We start from the raw sequence: 22,560 nt of genomic DNA, 5'->3' as shown, positions 1-22,560 counted from the left end.
AATATGAAACGGGGAATAAATAAAAAGATCCTCGTAAATAGAATGAAGCATTTCTATAGACTACGTGAAACGGGTAAGTGGATCGAATATTCTACGCATGCATACTTTCATTGTATTTTGTTCATAACATTTTCATGTTTTGGAATTGAACGTGATAGAGCAGCAGGCTTTATCACGAGGCGCTCAATGGGCTTTGATATATTGTTGTGTTTCCTGTTCCCAAGTATTTCGTGACATTCCTCCTAAGTCTACCGTTTGTTGTGTTTCTTCCGGCTGTCGTTCAGCGCATGCGTAGTGGGGGCTGCCGTATGCAACGTCATCGTGGAAGCGACGGTCGCATTTTTTTTTCAACTGGCGGAATTTTTCGAAAATGGTGCTGCGGCGGGACCCAGCCCGCGGTAGCCAAACCGGCAGGAAGAGGCGGTGCCCTGCGGCCCTGTGCCGCGGGGCCCGCTCTTGAGCTCGGGAACGATGCGCCCGGAGGCCCGGCCAAGTCGAGAGAAGACGAAAGTATTATGGAAACCGCCTTACAGTGACCCGAGGGGGGACGCGGCCCCCAAGGGAAAGGATGGCAAGCGCAATTGGAGACAAGCGGGAGGTACGATACTGGGGCCCATAGTCACTACCCTGAAACCCCACTGCCCCATAATAAACCCAGCGTCTCTTCTGCTCATCACATTTAACACTTGCTAGTAAGAGCCTACTACAGGCTCAGGAAACAGTGCCCCGAATACTCAGACTGCACACGAAGGGTGGGTGTCTAGATGGCTCCGTGTTACCCGGATACCACTTTTCTATTCCTTTACTTTGACATTTACATATCTTTGTCAGCGGGTATGTTGGTCCAATTAAAGTGAACAAAGATCTACAACTCCCAAAAGGCACTTTTACGTAAAAATAAAGTCCAGGAATGAAAACGCGGTGTCCCGGTGACACTGAGCCTAACATAACATTAACATACAGAGCATGGCTACCTCAAATGTTGCGACTCTACATCTTATGGAATAGAGTCAATCTGCTCTACTTGTTGCCCAATTCCCCCCCTCCACCAGTTGAGTATAACCTTAGTGTAAGTCGTCATTTAAAATATTAATTTTGTAGTTCAGAACTGTCAAGTGTCGGTCTGCGGACCATGGCTTTTTAAATGTTTACAAGTTCTCAGTTGCATATTTTGACACCTGCTCTCTGTGACAGCAACGGTACACTGCGCACTGTTTTGAGGGTGTGTCTGTCCTGTAAGCGGTAAGATGCGCGGCAGGGATCCCGGCGCACTGATGGTGACAGCTGGGGTGATCCCGCCCCTCAGGAGCTGTTGTGTTGCTGGGAGACTGGGGACGCCGGTGCAGGAGCGGGAATGGCACCGGGAGCCGACCCCCCCCAATCCCCAGCCCCTGGGGTTCACCCTGCACAGAGCCGCGGCTTCGGCAGTCTGTCGGCGACATCATGAGGGAACGAGTGCTGGACTACCTTCTGCAGCACCCCAGCCACGATTGCGGGGCTGTGGGGAGCCCTGCCAGGCTATCCTCCGAGAACAGCATAGAGGTGCAGTTGACCTTTCCTGACCACAGCACAGCCTATGATTCCTTGCACACACTTCACTTCTAGCTTTGCACCTTCAGTTAAGCATTAGTCGCCTATAGTTTTGCCCTCGCCCATGGCACGTCTCGCTTCCAGTAGTACGCCTTCTTACTGCACACCACGAAACTTGTTTAGTGCTTGTCTTAATGCTGCAGTTCGAGCTCTTGAAAAATGACCCGTCTTAATGTTTTGTTTTGAAGGATTTCAAGGTTTTGAATCTACTCGGCAAGGGTTCCTTCGCCTGCGTGTACAGAGCCAAGTCCATTAACACTGGCTTGGAAGTTGCCATCAAAATGGTAAGCATTGCAACCTCAAATGCAAGTTCATTTTTTATGCCTCTTAAGCCTCTCCTGAAGGTAGGTATATATATATATATATATATGTGTGTACACTTGCTTTTACTTTCTCTGACATTTTCATGATAAGAGTGATCTAAGGTAACTAAGTGTATTTGATCTAGACAGCTGAAGGCAGAATATCTCATTCGAATATGTACCTGCTGCAGATATATGAAAGCAACCTCTGGGTCATAGGTATGTAACTTGAAGAACCATCTTTCCCATCTCTGGTCAACACGAGTACGGTTGAGTTGTGCCATAATAACACAGGTTACTAATAGTATTCTGAAGCTACAGATCGAGCTGCAAACACTATACGAAACACACCTTTCCCCAATTAGATCACTCCAGCTCACGTTTATAGTCTTATAATTTCGGTGGTGGGATACAGGACTTGTCATCTGAATACGCTGTTGGCGTGATTTTAAAAATCACATCCTGCATGGTACTTCTAGTGCTAAAAAATGTGGACCAATGGCCCTCAGTGACGGATAAGCACATAAACTTAAGATCTCAACAGAATCACTGTTGTTTTGCAATCCATTTGTGAATATCTCATTTGAACTGATAAGTATCTTTATTTTTCCCTATATCACGGGTGATTTGATTTTCTTATTTTTTTTTCTTATCCCCCCTCTATACCTTGGTGCATAAGAAAGTTCCATTAGGAATACGTGAGACAGCCTCTGTGATTTCTTTTCGTTTTTTTCCCTGCTGGTAGCAGTGATAGCAGAAGAAGGGCTTGGGTGCTGGTTTACCTGATAGAAATCCTCCGTGCTCTTAACTCAAGCTACTCTTAACTTAAAAAGAGCAATTTAGCATTCATTTTATAAATTTGCTGAGATTGTGCATCAATTTCTTTTGCATAGTGTTAGGTTTATGTAGTGAATAGAAAACGTTGTAGCCTATTTTGCATTAATTGAGCGTTGAGTATTGCATTTTCTGTAAATATAACTGTAAACGCTATTTTTATGAGAACCTTTTGTCCGTGTTTTTCTTATTTACGTTTTCCGTGCTGATTACCGAGTTTACATTTAGAGTTCAACCTACATTTTTTAAATCGTGCAATAAAATTCAGTCCTACTAACTTGAAAGTAATTTTTAATGGGGAAAAACGATACATTGCGATATAGGGTCGCCACTGAACTAGAGTAGCATGATAATCTGTTCAGAAAAAGAGTCACTTGGCACATGAACAGAGTTGATTGTGGTTGTCAGTGTCACCGTTCTGGTCCTTTAAGTATTTTATGGCGGGCACAAGCCTAGTATTATCCAATAGTTTTGTCTTTTGACATGGAAGTTAAACGAAGGAGCCATAACAATTAAATTAGTTTAGAGAACAGCTTGATGCGAAGCAAAAGTGGTGCTTTGTTTTGGTGGATCTCCTGACATTATGTAAATTGAAACATCTTCATCTGAAGAAAATGGGATGGGGGAAGTACAGAACAATGTAGTTGGGCTACGTCTACTTCTTGCATTTGATGGCGAAAAATATGCTCTTATAGTTAGGTCAGCTAAATTCCTGCCTCGGGTAATAAAGAATAGGTTTGGTTGCAAACCTGTAGCTGAAAATGAGAATGATAGCAGTGAAAATTGGGTGATTTTCAGAAATTCTGCCTGGCTTTGTTTAAGACAGATAGCATGCACAGATTAAGCAACTTTAAATGATTGCTGTGTTGTTAGTAAAACTATGACTAGCAGTGGTACTCTGTCGAAGAAGAAATTCGTAATTGTATTGATGCACTCTTGCCGAGGGTCAGACAGGGAGCAGTGTGGGTAGCAGCTACTCGACACACAAGGGAGGTTAGCTTTCTAGACAATCCCAAGCCTAGTGAAAACGTGTCCAGCTGGGACAGTGTCAGTGGTCATTGCTAAAAAATACCAACTCCAAGGGACTGGCTAAGAATTTTGCTGGCAGATTTGGCCCAGGAACATCAGGAGATGAATCTTGATTGAGTTTGCGCCTCGAAGGTTTAGAAGTTGCAAAATGCATAGTTTGCGGTGTCATGAATTGACATATCAGTGCTTGAGCTGCTTCTGCAACGTCCTGACTAAATGCTTATCATTCCACTGTGTCTGGGTGTACGTTCAGAAGTTGCTGTGACATCTAGGATTCTGAGTGAGAAGTATAGTTAAACTGTTCTAAAGTTTCCCTCTACAGATAGGTTTGGAGTGGCATTACTATTCTTATTTTCTCCTTTGCTCTGCATTCTTTGGCACTGGTGCTATTTGAATTGCAAACACATTTTGGGTCATAGAAATAGAGACTGTGGTATATTTACAAGAAACTAAATTAACCTTAATATTGTTGATCCGATTTAATGACGATAATTTGGCCTAAGATAAAACACAAACTCCTTAAGTAGGAGACTGGGACAATGAATGTGAAGCAAAAGTTCTTATTCTTATCCACAAAATCTGCATTTATTAAGTTTTGTGCTCTGCAAATCCTAGGGCCGCATAAATTGCCATAGGGTAAACCATAAAAGTCTCATCCTCAGGAATTTAAGGCAGAGTGACGGAGTCAGATTTAATTCCAAGTATCATTCTCCATATCAGGCATTACATAGTTAAAGTGGTTTCTTGCAAAAACATTTACAGGTTTTCATTGTAAACTTAATGCCAAATGTATCTAGCCACAGAAAACTTAGGGCTGGGAGCAGATTGAGTGAGTGCTTGGTGTGAGTATGTCCAGGGATTGCCATGTATAACTTCACTCTGAGCATAAATTTGAAGCCACAGCAGTCTTTTGCACCCCTGGCTCTAAAACTGTACTTTATATGTAGCAGTATTATTTATGCTTGTTTCTTGCTTCATGAAATTAAAGTAGTAGTATAAACAAATGTAGACAGCGTCTTCTACACAGTGTCAGTTTGTGTACCGCTATTATACTAGAAGCCACTTTATTCTTAGTGTGTTTGTAAAAAATGAGTTTTAGATTGACAAGGTCTGCAGTTTGTGGTGTTTGACAGGACATGCAACTTGGAAGCTGTTACTCTATTTATAGCAGAACTCGAGTGTTTTGGAAAACAAATGGTATTTTATTGCATTGCTACTAATCAAGAAGGCTTGAGATACTTTTTATTATTTTTTGTAGAGCGCAAAACTGTTACGTAAAAAGCCACCCTGGCGCTAAACTAAACATAGACCGATCCAGACATGTAAGAACGTCGGAGATTATAGAGCCAGGTCTTCCAGGCTTTCTTAAAGGCATAGAGATTGCTAATAGAACGAATATAGTATGAAATTACCTACCACCAAGATATGCTTTCCTAAATGTAAGAACTTTGAACAAATTTGCATTTGCAGAGTGTAATGATCAAGTAGGAAGATAGCATTCCAGCTTATGTTGAAGCAGAAATTGGCCAGCGTGACACAGTGCTTTAAACTTTATATGCTTAAATACGGGGAGCTGGTGAAGAATTCAGAGGCGATTACGTAGAGGAAAAGGGTGACTGGGATAGAGCCAGTTTTGCATCCACTGCTTAAATGCAAAGGAGACATTGTACAAGATATCTAGATCCACCTGAAAATAGGACGTTGCCATAGTAAAGCCTGCATACGATAATACATTGCACCACAAGCAGGTAGCGATGCTTTAGCAGCAGAGGTAGAATTTTTATGGAGTACCCTTATTAACCCAAAATAAGTGGAGGAGAGATTAACATGAGTGGAGAGCGATCATCCTCTATATAAACTCCCAGATTATGAAAGTCGGAAACTGTAAAATGATCTTCCCTCCAGTGGCCAAAGTGTATTTTTTTTTTTTTTTTTTTCCTCAAAGGTTTCAAAAGAGACCCTCAAAGACAATGTATTACCTCAGTCTTCTCTCCCTAAACTTAAGGAAGTTGGCTCTACGCCACTGCGAGACATTTTGCATGCATTCATGGAAAGCTGCCATTGGAGAATGTACAATGCAATCCAAAATGAGGATTAGTTGAGTGTATGGCATAAAACTTTTGAATTAGTCTGACGGCAATCCAATAAGCTTAGCTAGTGGCTTTAAATATACTTTAAATAACGCTGGGCTTGGTGATGAGCCATAGGGCCCTCCCTGTTTACCTGCACATAGCAGAGCGAAAGGGAGGCACATTAACTGCCTGTTTTCTACTTTCCTAGAAAGAAGCCAGCCGTTGTAGAACTTTCCTTTTACTCCTATTTCTGACAGCCTGGGAAGTAGCACATCATGATTGACAGTGTCTAACACGGCATATACGTCAAGTAGTACCCAAACTAACTGATGACCCTCGTCTGCCGCCATACATAGATCATCCAGTACAGTAACCAAGGCTTAATCCTTTTCATGGCTAGGGCGAAACCTGAACTGGACCCCATCTAGTAAGTTGTATTCTTTCAGGAAACTATAGAGTATATACTTGACTTACTTTTCCAGCTCTTTACTGGGAAAGAGCAGTAGATAAATAGGCCTACAATTGCATAGTACTGATGGATCGGGCAGCTGCTTTTAAAATATGGGGAGCACTAGTCTCTTTTCATAAGCCCTAAACATCACTGTCCAAGGGGTAGAGTAAGCAAAAGGTTTATGATGCAGGCAAAAATCTGCTTGAAACTACACAGGTGTTGTATGTACAGTTGTGCCTTTCTGCAAAAGACACTACTTATTTGATAGTTTTTGACAGTTCATTCAAGACTTTATTTTTGATTTGTATAATACAATATTTCACCCGCTCAGATTGATAAAAGTGCCATGAAGAAAGTTGGAATGGTGCAACGAGTACGAAATGAAGTGGAAATACACTGTCAACTAAAACATCCCTCAGTACTGGAGGTAAGGGTTTTATTTGAACCTGGTGGAAAAACATACTGTTCAGTTTCTATATCTTCTTATTGTTCAGTTTATTTACAAGATATTATTTGTCTCCTTCAGCTTTACAACTACTTTGAAGACAGCAATTATGTGTACTTGATTTTAGAGATGTGTCATAATGGAGAAATGAGTAGGTTTTTAAAGAGTCGGAAGAAACCATTAGCAGAAGAAGAAGGTGAGTCAAACTTTCTTTGTGTGACTATTACGTTTTGCTGTTTCGGTACACACTTCGCACTAAAATCAATTCAGTAAGTATTTATAACTAGCTGTTGCTCTCTAGCCAGGTGCCTTTGTGAGTTGAAGCACAGGGCTCAAGTTCAAAAGAATACAAATGGTACTCTTCATTCTGCTTTTCAATTTGTGCGCTGTACTAATTCACCAGTGATTTATTCTTCACCGACCATGACTTATAGAATCAACCATATTGGGGTCTGGTGCTGGAGAAACAGTCAGCTTTTTTTTAAATAGTTTTTATGTGGTTTATGAAGATCTGTATATCGGTTGCAGGAAAGTCTTAAGTTCAGTGCTCTGGATAACATTTTAGTTGCAAGAAAGCTATTTTTGCATTCCAGAACCTACAATTCTCCAGTTTTGGTGAGGTTTGTAACACTCGCCACCTCATACTCAGTCCTCATCTGTTTGCTTGTGACGTAACTGGTGATATCACATCCACATTAACACTTATGGCATTACTAAAGCAATTCAAGCATACTGCTCCCCACGTTTATTGTGCTCAGTCTGTGGTCTTGTCGAAGTATTTTTTTTTTTTTTTTTTTAAAGTTAATGAACTGACCTTGTGCTATGTAAGATGAGGCGCTAATGCAAGACCCTCTTTAGACCCTATGTAACAAACCCTTGCCAGAGTGTGTATTCTTGGAGTATTAATCACTGGACAGTATTTCAGCCAGATCCTCCTCTTAAGTTTTGCATCCAAAACTCTATTTCCATGGCCCACCGGACATGTCCTTCAACTATTCCCTGTGGGATCTCAATGCAGTGTCTGCCCTTAAGGTGCCTCTCCTAAAGCCCACTAGATGGAGCCTTCAGAAGTGACCAGAAGCCCTTTGTGCAGTCTATTGGGCACAGCTTTTTGGCAGAGACCAGTGTTCAACGACGTTTTAACTAAAGCCATAGTTTCACCTTTGCCCTCTGTCCGTTAGGCATGTCCTTTGGCTAGGCAATCCAGACTCTTGGTGCAGAACCTGAGCTTCTGTGCTTAGAACCCTTAACCTAAATGCAACTTCAGTGGATCCATTTATACATACAGTAGCATCTTTGATTTTCATTCATGTTCCCTGTTACTGTGCTCCCGAATGGCTGTGCCTTGTAGGTGGTTAGTGTGCCCTTTCAGCTCACCATTTTTTTTCCTTCCTAGCCTGTAATGCCAGCACCCATTGCACTCAAACGTGTGCCCTGAATCTTTAGCATTTACACTTAGGTCATTGCCTCTAGCCACAGTATGCAGGATTTAGCCTTCATCCACCCTTTGCGCCCACTCCTATGCCCTGGGACCTCGTTGGCACAGGGTGTGGCCTTTGGTCATTAAATCTCAAGATGTCAAAAGAGCAGAAAATGGCTGACTTACAGTTGTCACTCTTACAACCAACGCACACATCATAAGCATGTTTATCTTCGCTGAGCAATAACTCACCCACTTGACCCTTAGGTTCTCACTTATCCCATTCTTTCGTGCTTTAGTTAATTTGTGAGGAGTATCTATTTTTGTGGAGTCAAGCTAAACAGACATTTATCTAATCTTTATTTAAAGCTTAGAAATGGACTGACGTGACAAAAACACTTCTGCTGTTACAAATTAGAGTCAGGTTGTGAACAACTTGAATCTCAGCAAAGATGACTAAGTCTGTGATCGGGCAGGATCGTTTGGAAAAAAGTTCACTTTAGTCTTCCTCGATGGTAGCTTTGAACTGCTCGGTGCGTGATTAGGGTGGGGGAAGCCGACATAGCTTAGGCAGCTTAATTGCTGAGGGTGCGTGAGGAGGTTTAGTACCCCTTGACAGTATGGCAGCAGTTGTGGTGCACGCATTGCTAAAGTAACCCTTCAGTATTGCATTTTTTATTTTTGTGTCGCACAGTTTAGAAGTTTTTTTGTTGACACTGCTCTGTTTATTAGAACCTTTTCTGATACATTTTCTTTGAAACCAAATTTACACCAACAAACAGAGGTGTTTGTTAGTTTTCTTTTCTATTATTTGTAATCAAAGGTTTTTCGCATCTGTTCATGGTTGCATAACTGTATTGATGCTATTTTATCTTGCATGATATTCGCTCCTGTTTTTGAAAATAATAAATGTTTTTTTTATTTTACCAGCTCAGCACTTTATGCATCAGATTGTAACAGGAATGTTGTACCTGCATTCACATGGCATACTGCATCGAGATCTTACCCTTTCCAACCTTCTGCTGTCCAGCAACATGAATATAAAAATTGCTGATTTTGGCCTTGCGGCTCAGTTGAAAATGCCTACAGAAAAGCATTTCACTATGTGTGGGACTCCAAATTATATTTCTCCTGAGATTGCTACTCGGAGCGCACATGGATTGGAATCTGATGTGTGGTCGTTGGGGTGTATGTTGTACACTTTCTTGGTAGGCCGGCCTCCTTTTGACACGGACACTGTTAAGAACACATTAAATAAAGTGGTCCTTGCAGACTATGAACTTCCAAGTTTTCTTTCAAAGGAGTCTCGGGACCTAATTTGCCGGTTGTTGCGGAAAAACCCAGCAGATCGCCTTAGCCTTTCCTCTGTGTTGGATCATCCTTTTATGACTAAATGCTCGTTGTCGAGAAGCAAAGAATCTGTGGAAGATTCCATGGACAGTGGACATGCAACCATATCAACTGCCTTTACCAGCTCCTCGTCTGCCAGCAAAAGTGGACGTATGCAGGATAATAACATTTTGGCTGGTCCGCCTCTCCCAAACAAAATAAATGTGTTCAATGATCGAAAACTCACAAGTTCATCTGTGGATGAAGGCAGCTCGTTTGACCACAGAACTGCCTATCGGCGGGATGAAAGTGACTGTTCAGGCAGAGGAAGGAAAGCACAAATCACAGAAGAAAGACCTCGCTCCCGCTACCTTCGGAGGGCACACTCTTCTGACCGGTCTGGCAGCTCGCAAAGCCAACCTCAGGGAATGCCTGCGACTGTAGAGCGATGGCATTCTGTTGAAATCCTTAGCAGGTCCTCTAGTCGACCTACAGGTACTGGACATGTAGGCAGTGCCTCACCTGCTCACAGCTATGGAGATGTTCCTCACATATTTAAAGACAATGCTTCAAGTGGCTATGGCTCGTTGGGTAGGCATACCTCACCACCTGTTAAAGAAAATGCACAGTAAGTATAATTATTTTGGGAACATAAAAACTTATTGAATATATTGTACCATCTATTAAGAATGTAGGCCCTGGGGGACCTTGGGAGCTGCCCACTACTCTTTAAAGCAGCTGTTGGCAGCATGGCAGAAGTGCAGGGGAAGGGAATCACTGTGATGACATGGTGAAACTGCTGGAACCAATGTGGGATGCAGGAAATCCACCCCTAAGGTGGGATTAAATGCCCTGAACTCTCATCCGAAATGCCCATGGGCAAGGAGTGTACTTTCAGCACTTGGGCTTTCTGTGTAGTAGTTCAGGCAGGAATATCATGCAGGGATCCAGCAAAATTCTTGATAGATGGGTTTAAAATCTGTCCTTAAAATAAACGAAGTTGCCCTTGATCATCTGGCAATAAGACGTGTGGTGAAGTCTGGTTCTGTAACTTGACGTGTTTTTATACCAAAAAATTCATTTTGCAGAACTCTTGTCCGATTGGTCGCCTCCTGGAGCTTTTATGACTTTTTCAATAAGTTGCAACCCGGGACCTTCAAGATTTGTTGGTGGGAGTGTCATTCTCGGGGCAGAGTATGTTGTCTGGGAGTTTTTCCACGTAGAGGAGTGAGCAGGATAGAACTCATTCACTTGTATCTTGCATACGTTCAGGGCTTTCCCTCAGACTAATCATTCATAGATTCCACATTATGTACCCTCCGCTAGGGAAGATTTTGGTGGTTTGACAGTTTGGAGTACTATAAAAGAGTGTTCATGCTAGTCTGTGGATCCATCATCCTTTTACTGGATGCAGAAGCCAGGTGAGTTGACATCTCATCGGAGCTGGACAAGAAATCCATGCGTCTTGCATAGGTGCCAGCCACCCATGGCAAAAGAGAATTGTTCCCAGTAGGCAAGAAAATGGTTGGTTCAGCTGGCTCTGTTGATTTTGATGTAGCCCAAGAAATGAAAGTAATTTAAAACCTTAGTTTGTCTCTATGGTCCTGTATAATCATTGGATTGACGGATAACTGAAATTAGGAAAGGCTGGTACGAGCCAAAGCCCTGTGTTGTGCAAGTGGTTCTTGGATTCAGAGGATGTGTGCATGGTTCCTAGTGTGTTGTTGGCAGTCAGTGGATCTTGCTAGGATTGCAGTAGAGTCATCAAAACATCAGGGTGGAATGCAGCCTAGTTACATATTTAGTCTGTCCTGGAATCTCCAACAGGTACCTTTTGAGCCAGCAGCAGCTCACCTTCCACCAGTAAGTAGCGCATTGATTAGGTGCTTTGCTCAGTTTGTCATTGTACAACTAGGTTTTCACAGGATGTCAGACACCCAGACCGGTTGAAAGGTTAGGTATACACCTCCACTTAAACTCTCTCTTTCCGTCTTTGTTGGCATGATGTTTATCCCTGGCATGGATATTTTAGTGACCATTGTTTTTGCATACGGGTAGGAAAAAGCAAGGAGGAGTGAGTGGGAGCCGAGGGAATGACTGTGCCTTGGCATGTGGAAGGCCAAAACAGAAAAGGGAGGAAGGGCTGGGGAAAGGAAAAAAGTTTGGGGTTAGGAAGCAACACAGGTCACATGGTAGAGGTGGACATGTTGAGGTTGGGATGGGACAGCACATAAGGGAGAAGAATAGAAAACAGGCTTTCTGAGTGCTATAAGAAAAAGTAATTCTCTGTATGTGAGCAGTGGAAGCACAAAGGTCATCTAATTAAATGGACAGTGAAGAGCCATACTTCTAGGGTAAGGCATTATAAGAAGTGGAAGGCAAGCGATCAAACAAGAGTGATGGTAAAGCTAAAGACTTGTAAGCAATTAGCAGACTCTAAACCCAGTATAACATTTTGGTATGGTCCACAATACACTTTCTCATACAGACGGCCAAAAGCTGCCTGGTAGGCCAGGCCAAAAAAAGTTTGATAGTTTAAATGTGGCTTTTTTCCCGAAGATGACAAGCTAATGTTTGGGGACACCATTCTTGAATCCCCAAAATATACAGTTAAAGTTGATTTGAACAAGGCATGCAAATTATATTTCCTTGGTGCCAGAGAGCAATTCATATTGTAGCTGTTATTTCTTTGTGATTACTTTTCATATTTAGAAATCTTCTTGCATGACTTTGTAAACCTACCTAATGTACTGTGGTGGCACTACTGGTAATGCTGTGTGGATTGATGACTTTTGGAATCTTGTCTCATGTAGTCTCTTAATATTCCCGGATGGCATGAGACCACAGATTAGTAGTTGGTCTCATTATAGAAAGATTGGTTTCAGAAAGTAAAACACTTTCTACCTGCAAGCAACTTGAGAACAGCGATGCAAACCTTGGTCTACTCTTACCATGAGACTTTGTTAAAGTCCTCAAAGACACCACTTTGGGCACCTTTAGAAGGCATCCTTCATACTGAAGTATGTCTCATCTTGAATTTCGACCACATTGCCCCAACACTTGAAGAAGTACATTGCTTTCCCCTCCAACCCTCCATCCACCTGCATCACCCTCAGGCCAGCCATATTGTGTACAAGGCCTATAGAAGAGCTCCCCTCCCCCCCCCCCCCCCCCCGGACCACTTTTCGACCTTTACAAAAAGCAAAACACCTCCAGCATACAATGAGTTTCGAAACACCGTGGCAAAGAAGACCAATCACGGACCACAGGCTTTCCTTATTTTTGCCCCCAATAATCACACCAACATTCGGAATTCTCCAACCCTGCTGCAGGTGATAATGTAGCTGCAGAGCCATCTCTTCAAGGAGCATTAACAATTTGCATAGTAAATATAAACGATCTACTTTATAAACGATCTACTTTACTACGAAGTAGTGTTACTCTGATGCGTTCTGGTAAAGGGAGTCTTGATTTGCTTCCATTGAACTAATTAGACTACCATAGTGATTTGTAGAGGGAGGACTGGAAACTGTCCGTGATGACAGTAATTTAGGGTGGCCACCTTATTCCGATGCCGTTAAAATCATGTGGTATCCAAAGGAAGCGTTCACCAAACTCAGTGGCAATCTATTGTATTTACTGCCTGCCATCCTACATCGCAGATCTTTCCCCTGGCCCGCTTCTTCCCTCTTACATTGGGATTAAAGACCCTGAAATTCTGCACTTTTCGAAGTAAATCAGTTTCATCCCACCTCCTGTATGACTGTGCATAGCTCATCTGATTGCACTGCTTGACCTACATACTTTGATGCTGCTCCCAGAATTTGCAGCACGTTAAGAATGTGAAATATTAAAAAGGAGGAAATATCCATCCACTATAGAATAACACAAAAAATGGTTCCCGACTGTCGAAACCATAGAGCCTCCATTGAAGCACCTGATGACGTTTTCTCGGCTAATTAGGACACTGACAGAACAGGTGGGCATGTGAACTTTTATTGTAAAATGCCCACTTGTAAGGTAATATGTCGTTCAGCACTTCGTCGGCTTACAACTCATCACTAAAGCTAGAACTATCGATCTTAAAGCACCGTAGAAATTACTTCTACAGGGAGTGCAGAATTATTAGGCAAGTTGTATTTTTGAGGATTAATTTTATTATTGAACAACAACCATGTTCTCAATGAACCCAAAAAACTCATTAATATCAAAGCTGAATATTTTTGGAAGTAGTTTTTAGTTTGTTTTTAGTTTTAGCTATGTTAGGGGGATATCTGTGTGTGCAGGTGACTATTACTGTGCATAATTATTAGGCAACTTAACAAAAAAAAAAATATATACCCATTTCAATTATTTATTATTACCAGTGAAACCAATATAACATCTCAACATTCACAAATATACATTTCTGACATTCAAAAACAAAACAAAAACAAATCAGTGACCAATATAGCCACCTTTCTTTGCAAGGACACTCAAAAGCCTGCCATCCATGGATTCTGTCAGTGTTTTGATCTGTTCACCATCAACAATGCGTGCAGCAGCAACCACAGCCTCCCAGACACTGTTCAGAGAGGTGTACTGTTTTCCCTCCTTGTAAATCTCACATTTGATGATGGACCACAGGTTCTCAATGGGGTTCAGATCAGGTGAACAAGGAGGCCATGTCATTAGATTTCCTTCTTTTATACCCTTTCTTGCCAGCCACGCTGTGGAGTACTTGGATGCGTGTGATTGAGCATTGCCCTGCATGAAAATCATGTTTTTCTTGAAGGATGCAGACTTCTTCCTGTACCACTGCTTGAAGAAGGTGTCTTCCAGGAACTGGCAGTAGGACTGGGAGTTGAGCTTGACTCCATCCTCAACCCGAAAAGGCCCCACATGCTCATCTTTGATGATACCAGCCCAAACCAGTACTCCACCTCCACCTTGCTGGCGTCTGAGTCGGACTGGAGCTCTCTGCCCTTTACCAATCCAGCCACGGGCCCATCCATCTGGCCCATCAAGACTCACTCTCATTTCATCAGTCCATAAAACCTTAGAAAAATCAGTCTTGAGATATTTCTTGACCCAGTCTTGACGTTTCAGCTTGTGTGTCTTGTTCAGTGGTGGTCGTCTTTCAGCCTTTCTTACCTTGGCCATGTCTCTGAGTATTGCACACCTTGTGCTTTTGGGCACTCCAGTGATGTTGCAGCTCTGAAATATGGCCAAACTGGTGGCAAGTGGCATCGTGGCAGCTGCACGCTTGACTTTTCTCAGTTCATGGGCAGTTATTTTGCGCCTTGGTTTTTCCACACGCTTCTTGCGACCCTGTTGACTATTTTGAATGAAACGCTTGATTGTTCGATGATCACGCTTCAGAAGCTTTGCAATTTTAAGAGTGCTGCATCCCTCTGCAAGATATCTCACTATTTTTGACTTTTCTGAGCCTGTCAAGTCCTTCTTTTGACCCATTTTGCCAAAGGAAAGGAAGTTGCCTAATAATTATGCACACCTGATATAGGGTGTTGATGTCATTAGACCACACCCCTTCTCATTACAGAGATGCACATCACCTAATATGCTTAATTGGTAGTAGGCTTTCGAGCCTATACAGCTTGGAGTAAGACAACATGCATAAAGAGGATGATGTGGTCAAAATACTCATTTGCCTAATAATTCTGCACTCCCTGTAAAAGATGTGTGATATTCCACAGGATGCATTCACTTTTTAATGATGGCTGCATTAACAAGGACTGCAGCTGTGAGCACTTTTTTTTTTTTTTTGTTTTTTTGTTTTTTTTGTTTTGTTATAATCACCTTGACTACAAATGATGGCCTATGCCATTAGATTATCAATATAAGGGCTCAGTAGCTGTTGGATCAATTACAGTGGTGTGTCTTCTAAACGTAAATTATGCACAGAGATGTTACTTGTGATTTTTCTGTAACCCACCGCTTCCAAAACAAAATAGTTAAATTAAATAATTTGTGTTTGGCTGATAATTTTTTTTTTTTAACCTAAATAATTGCTCGAGTGAATGTGGTATCCATTAGGGAGGTGGCAGACGAATCGAGTTCCATACTACTAGTTATGACATGTGCCTTCTTTCTTAATTACTCTCATGGCGACTGTCCTGGATCCGTGCCCTGTCTAGTGTTTCAGCAAGAGCTGTGATTTAACACCAATTATGCTGCGGGCCTTAAAAACAAGTAATTTCCCTATCGTGAATTATTTCTTAATTGCAGCTGAAGGGATGAAGCTGAAGGCATTAATTACCATGCGCCAGAGCTATGGCCATGTATCATACATGTCGTTCTCTAGGGACTATTTACGGCATTAAACCGGGAGCTTGAAGTCTTAATCACTACCTGGCATAATGGTGTTTTTCACTCAAAATACTGCTTGAAATCGTTATCTATGGTTGCAGTAGTTTGCAGACTGGAACATCGCATACAAGAGAGAAACTTGTAGTCAAACCTGATATCTTGTAAAGCAGACAAGGTATGTACTTTTAAAGTAATTGATATTTGGCCTCCTTTCAATGCCAGTTTGCCAACATGTTCAAAAATCCTGATTTGCCTTGTTGCTTTTTCTCCCTGTATGGAGTTAGTAGAAGCCCTTTGGTGGGAGATCCTTGCAGTCTGTAGTTGTGGCTGCCGACATGAAATTGGTGGCTGTTTCACGCACCTCTACAATTATGACTGAACTTGTTTAAAAATAATAATTTACAAAGATACAGGTTTTAATAAAGCTTAGAAATTTGATTATCCTTTTATTTTTATTTACTAATTAAAGACTACAGGTTTAGTTTTACTGTTTTCTGCATGTAATAGCCTGACTTAAGAACTATTTTCTTCCGATGATTTATCCGGAATTTTACACGCATATTGCATTTTGGTATATTTCAAAGGAGTTTATATTGCACTTTACCTTTTAGCTCCAATTTGCCCTGTCCAAAAAAAAGTGCTGCCCCAATGCAGTCAAAACCGGATACAATACAACAGTGGATTGGAAACATACAAGCAAATGGTATGTATTTTCTTTTGTTTTCATGAGTGTCTTGTATCAACAGTTTGACTCAGTTGAGTTTTTAAATGCATTGATTAGCATAACCACATGACCTTCTTTATTAAAGTCAAAAATGTTAACGTTCATTCGGAAATAACATAATTTAAGATCATCCATGTGAACATGATGGCATTTCTTCTCCTAGAGTGGGTTCTCTATTTTTTTTTTTTCCCTCGCTCTTCTTCTTCTGGGAAAATAGCAGTTGACAGTAACCACTGTTATCTTCACTTCTTGCAGCTAACTTTGTCTAAGTTTAAGTGTCTGCCACAAACTCCATAACTACCAGCTGTCCTGTTATTTAACTTGTTGCTGCATAGGCAGTTAGTCCTGGTACCTACCTTGCTATCATAGGGTTAATGTAGACAGTGTCCACCTAAATTTGAGTTCATTGTAGAGTACAGAAACGATCAATATATATATATTTTTTAGAAATATGTTGGCACCCTGTGGATCATGGAATGTTCTGCCCTGCCCTTGCATTTAGTTTTGTGCCAGAGGAGATGGGTGTTGCCTTCTTTGTCTAAGGCCTCTCATGATCAAAGTGTAATCTCAGAAATACTTAGCTAACATACGACCACAGTCATAGGCCTTCCTGCAGCAGCTAAATTTGAGCGGGTAAATTTGCCTGTTTGGGGGGGTTCTGTTAGCTGGTGTCAAACAGGCCTTTAACCTCTCATTGACAAGTATTGAAAGTGGTGCACCAATTCAGAAGGTCCAGGATGTCCTATTTAAAGCTCTGTCTATTCTCACTTCCATGCCCCTTTCATTGATTAGCTATACATGATTGGCGCCTTTTTATTCTTCGAGGAAGCAAGTGTTATAATCCCAGCATTGATGGGCTCAGCAGCTTGGCTCCTGAGTTGGAGAACCAACTTTTACATCTTCTCTAGATTGCATGGAAATCTTTAATTAAGGGGTGACCAGTTTGTTTAACTTGAAGCCACTCTTGTGTTCTTACAGGTATCTCAAAACTATCTGCAGCCTATTTTTGCGAGTGGCACCTTGTGGCCAGTACTGCTTACCTTAAAGTGATAACACCTTACAGTTGTTGCTACAGTGTATGGACGGTATATTATCAATAAAATTAAAGAGACCAGGCCTCTGAAACGCTTTTTCTTGCCTACTTTGGCACTGTCAAAAATAGAGGGTATGATTGCATTAGTTTGGACAGGGGAAAACAGGACCGTGGATTATGTTTCAGAAGAAGGAAAATTTCCCAAGCCCAGAAGTTGATGCAAAAACAAACATTGATATTTCTCAGAATTGTGGAAGGTTGTTTCCTTGTGCAAGACTTTTCTGCGTCAAGTTTTGTAGTTTGCTAGGGAGGTGGTAGCATGCTCTATCGACAGAATGAGGATTTTGTCAGATTGCTACAACCTATACTCAAAGTGAACATACAGCAACCTATTTGAATTTGATCTGACTACTTCGTTACCTTGACTGTGCTCTCCATGAGTTGCATAGAAAGAAAGCCCCCACTGTCTAATTAGACTTGCTTCATTGCAAGTATTTTGATGATGTTTATGTAACACCTTCCATCCCCTTGTTAAGCCCAAATTGCTTTCTGTGTTACTGCCCAAGTAGCTTTTCTATATGTATAACTTCTTTAGTGCTTCATAGCACTGACAAGGTCATTTAGTGCTCTCTGGGTTCCTACTTCCACTTAGGGTACTTAGTTGAAAGGGGACATTTGCAGTTTGGGCTAAAGGGATCAGTTGGTTGCAGCGCATGAGCTACGTTTTGTAAGCATGGAATGGAGTGAAAAGTGTAAAAGACAAAGCTGCAGATACATGTGTACACACTATCTTTGCTTGGGCAGTATATAAATGAAAGTGGCCGTTCATGGTCTGTTTGTTCAGAAGGGCATATGTGGGCTGTGCCCAATAGTGAGCTGGTAAGAGCACACTATTAGTTTCTGGTCCACCAGCAGCACTTGTATGCTCAATCCTCCAGGACACTGAAAGGCCATCAGGAAGCAGTGTATGGAGAGCTAAGGTGTGAAAGTGCCCAGACCTGATGGAGGATCAGCCTCCTGGGTGTGCTGTCTGAAGCCTATTGAAGAGCGAGGAGCACACACATGCTAGTAGTAGGATTGTTTAATGGAGTTTGCCGACCTGAGAATGCACAGATGTAGGGGTTGAGTGATATGATGGGGGAAAAGCTATGCCTTATTGCTTTTCTGAATGGTTACTTGTTATCCATTTCGGTAAGGTAGGGTTTTCCATAGTTTGCAGATTTGTACTGGAAAGTAACTTCCACCCACGTGAAGCTTTCTGAAAGGGAGGATGATTAAAAGCAGTGCTGTTCTTGATCCAGTGGTCCTCCATTGGCTGTAGAGCTTAAATATGGGATGTAAAATAATGGATTAATTGCTATGGATTATCTGAAGAGTGGTTGGGGTAGGGTGGGGGTCACAATGCTTTGAAAGCCACTGCAGGGCTTTGAGGCCAGGAGATGGATATGGCTGCATCAAGAGACTGGTTAATATGTGATAAGATTTACAACTCCCAGGATTCAGCAAAACGCATGTTGGCTGAGCACTTATAAAGGAACTGTATAATTATTTTGTGAAGATACTATTCATGTGAGTATTTTCATTTATACATACAAGAATGTGATCCTTACAATCTGGTTCACGTTCTATAAGTGTAGTTTAAGATTCAGGACAAATGTAAGTATTATAGTATGCACCCTATTTATAGATAGAGTGCACACATTAATGATGATAAAATATATTACTACATTTTCTACCTTATGTTTCTGAAATTGGAGTGCCCCCATCCTTTTTAAGAGTTATAGTCACATCCTTCCAGGCTAAAAACCTATATTGCAGGGCGTCCTAGATGCATTGAAAGATTTTAAATAATTGTATTGTATGCTCGAATTATTGTTTCATTCATAAGCAGTCATGCTGGCTTCCTTAAATGTTTTTGGGTGTGAGGGTAGGGGTGGAGATCACTCCTCTGTGAGCTATTAACAGAATACACATGCAATGGTGCAGTCCCCAAATCTGTTATTTTTATTGGAGGAAGAGCACATTTAGGAACCTGGTTATGGAGTACCTTAGGGGGTTGTGCTTTGGGTACACTAAGGTATGGCTTGATGCAAGAAATTAGAGTCTAAAAGTGCTGTGTGTTAGAAGAAACACGGTACCAAGATGAAATAACTTAGTTGTTTTCTGGGCACAACACTCCCTGTTTACTAAGAGATTAGATAGTTTCCACTGGCAGATGTGGGCTATTAAGCTGAGCTCTGGAAACCACTGTACAAAAGTTTACGTATTTACGCTGGCATAAAGATCTTACTAAATACCTCAAGGTCTGAGTCTGAAGTTTTATGAAGAGATGCAATGATTTCACACTCTGTAGTCTGGAATTGCGGGGTATGTTGGACATTTGGTACCTCAAGGATATAAAATACTATAGAGGTAGGCATATTCCAGTGGAATTCAGTCTGCCGAACAAGGTGTCACAAAATCAAAGATGCCCTGGTAAGGTTTAGGAGTAGCACAATATATTCTGGTGGTAAATGCATAGTAGTAAAGTCAAAAGGTATGTGACAATTGCTAATTGCAGTCCAAGAATATAGACCGCATTGTGATGAGTTATCAGGGAATTGGGCAAAGAATGTATTGTAGGTGTACCTATCTGGTTACCTTTATTAACCATTGACATGTACCAAGATATGAAAAGCTAGCCATCGTAAAGAGTTTTCCCTCATGTACTTCATAGTAGTATCTGTATTTCATTTAGAACAGATATGTGGCTGCGGAAGTCTTTCCTACTTAGTTACTGACTTGTATACTTAGCACTTCTCCTTATTTTTGCTGACTTTTTGACTCCTTATTTCCAAATTAGAAGAAACTGTTAAATCCAGTTGTCTTCTGGGTTGGCATGAAGTGTTTAGTAGGTGGCTACCAAATTTTGGAGTTGAGTTGGTGATAAATGGGAGACTGCAATGTGAGCATTTCAATCATTGCCATGTTTTTCCAAACCTCACATTGTTTCTTTAATTTTGCTTTCGTTTCCTATTGAAAATAGTTGTGGGCCATGATGCCATCAGTAATGCTAATGGAGTTGGCTGTGTTCCAGTTGTGCCGTGCGGGTTGACAGGTCATGCATGGAGTGATGTGAAGAATACTGATGGTTCTTTTGAAATGGCCCACTCTGAAAAGCACGAAAAACCGTGGCAAGTAGAGAAATATGACCCCATGCAGCACTGCAAATCAGAGAAACATCATCTGGATTCTGAAAATTGTGTGCTCCCATCTGGAAAAAACAAAATCCTTGTTCACAAACGTACACAAGACACAGGAGCAAATTGCCTGAGAGCCACTACATCCCCCTTAAATGCACGCCGTCTGAAACCTATTCGACAGAAGACAAAAAACGCTGTGGTATGTACAATCTTTGTGTTTCTATTTCAGATTTTTGGTATGCTATAGAGCCATTTCAGAGTCTTTGTGCCTATCTGCCTATAGTGGGCAGAGTGCACACTTGGGGTTCGTTCACTTGGGGGACACTATCCCAGCACACGGGCACCATCTCCCTCACCCTACCATCATAGCGAAGAGCACGCTCCCACTCGTCTTCACACTACTCATTTACAGACAACCTACCACCCCCAACTCGGAGAGCCCCCACCCTTATAAATATACTTGCTCAACTTCATCACACCCTTTATTCTCCCTTTCTTCTCACCCACTCACTTTTACATTTCACTTACCTACCGGCAGGAATGTCCAGCCTCCCTTATTTTGTTCTCATTATTAGCTCTAAAACCAGCACTCTCAACTCACCCTAACCCCTCTAACAGGCAGCTCAACCCTCTCACACAATTTACTCGGAAGTAGCTTATCCTCCTAACGTTTACACTATCCTCAAGCACATACGATCACAGATGACACACCTGACTGACTCACTTGCAACACTGTCTACCCACTCACATTTCTGTTGTGGGAACCCAGCATTCTTACACTATGCTCACTCAGAAAAAGACGACCCCCCCCCCCCCACACAAAAAAAAACGTATCCTCCCCTGCATCTTTACTCACAGGTGGACATTGAACTGACCCTCACAATCCTCATGCAGAAGAAGCCTACCCAACTTAGCCTTCACTATTTTTCATTCACATGCATCCCAGCCACCTCTTGCGTCCTCCATCTTCACCCCTAGATTGCTTGACTCTAGATCTCTCCTCACTCACAGCAACGACATATACTTTCCTCTTACATGCATTATACCCTGCTTATTCTGACACCAGCCCCACAAATACCCTGTCCCATTCATCCGCACACAACTCACTCACAGGCAGCACCTTTCATTCACCCTCGCAGGTAGCACCTTTCACTCACCCTTGCACTGCTTTTCCCTCAGTATTTGCCCACCCCGCTCACTTGCAGTGGAACTCACTTGCACTGCTTTCTGTGTCCTACTCAGCTGGCCCTCAGACCATCATTACTCAAAAGCAACTCACCCACACAAGCTATCATTATACGTTAAGTATACACCCCAGCTACCTCCACTGTCACTCGTTTACGTTGTGCTTTACCTTTGCCCTGTGCAGCTTTCCACTCCCTTTTGGCTGGGTTTGCGCCATTGGAACAAATCATATGCATGCGTTTTCTAGTGTCACTTATAGGCAACTCATCTTCACACTATGGTTGCTCACATGTAGCCCTTCACAATCTCAGGTTATTTTTACTTGTATGCAGCCAACCTTTCTCACTTCATCTCCTCTCCAATCCAGTCCGCCTCTCTCACACTTACCCATGTACACTCACTTGCAAGGTTAACCACAGAAGCACACTTCTGGAAGTTTTGCCTATCTTCAAAGCTGGCTATTTTTTTTTTTGTTTTTTTGTTTTTACTGTCTAGCTGATGAAGGTGCTTTTGTTGAACTGCCAATGAATTGAGTGAATGATCCCTAGCAACACACCATAAATGATGGTCATGTTTGTGTAAACACTTACTTTTTAAGAACATTAAATTCACTCAGAGTTTCTCTCTCTCTGAGCAGCCACGTAATGCTCTCTGA

The 22,560-nt window shown here is 41.8% G+C and overlaps 1 protein-coding gene across 3 annotated transcripts in view; it reads left to right on the top strand.

The window, feature by feature from the left end:
• Positions 1-349: 349 nt before the first annotated feature.
• The window catches only part of PLK4 (polo like kinase 4), a 107,731-nt gene continuing 85,520 nt past the window's right edge, over positions 350-22,560 (top strand). The window contains exons 1-7 of one of the 3 annotated variants that reach the window (XM_069242322.1): positions 350-598; positions 1,779-1,874; positions 6,610-6,705; positions 6,805-6,919; positions 9,074-10,100; positions 16,393-16,484; positions 20,564-20,919. In XM_069242322.1, the coding sequence (XP_069098423.1) occupies positions 569-598; positions 1,779-1,874; positions 6,610-6,705; positions 6,805-6,919; positions 9,074-10,100; positions 16,393-16,484; positions 20,564-20,919 (1,812 nt within the window). In that variant the 5' untranslated portion in view covers positions 350-568. Of the gene's footprint in view, positions 599-1,423; positions 1,543-1,778; positions 1,875-2,037; positions 2,112-6,609; positions 6,706-6,804; positions 6,920-9,073; positions 10,101-16,392; positions 16,485-20,563; positions 20,920-22,560 lie in introns of those variants that run through there. The other 2 variants (XM_069242316.1, XM_069242327.1) reach the window with 2 other exon arrangements.

This window comes from Pleurodeles waltl, chromosome 1_2, assembly GCF_031143425.1.
Source record: "Pleurodeles waltl isolate 20211129_DDA chromosome 1_2, aPleWal1.hap1.20221129, whole genome shotgun sequence".
NCBI classification, from domain to species: Eukaryota; Metazoa; Chordata; class Amphibia; order Caudata; family Salamandridae; genus Pleurodeles; species Pleurodeles waltl.
Note: the sequence above shows the minus strand (reverse complement) of the source record. Positions and strands in the feature narration are given on the sequence as shown.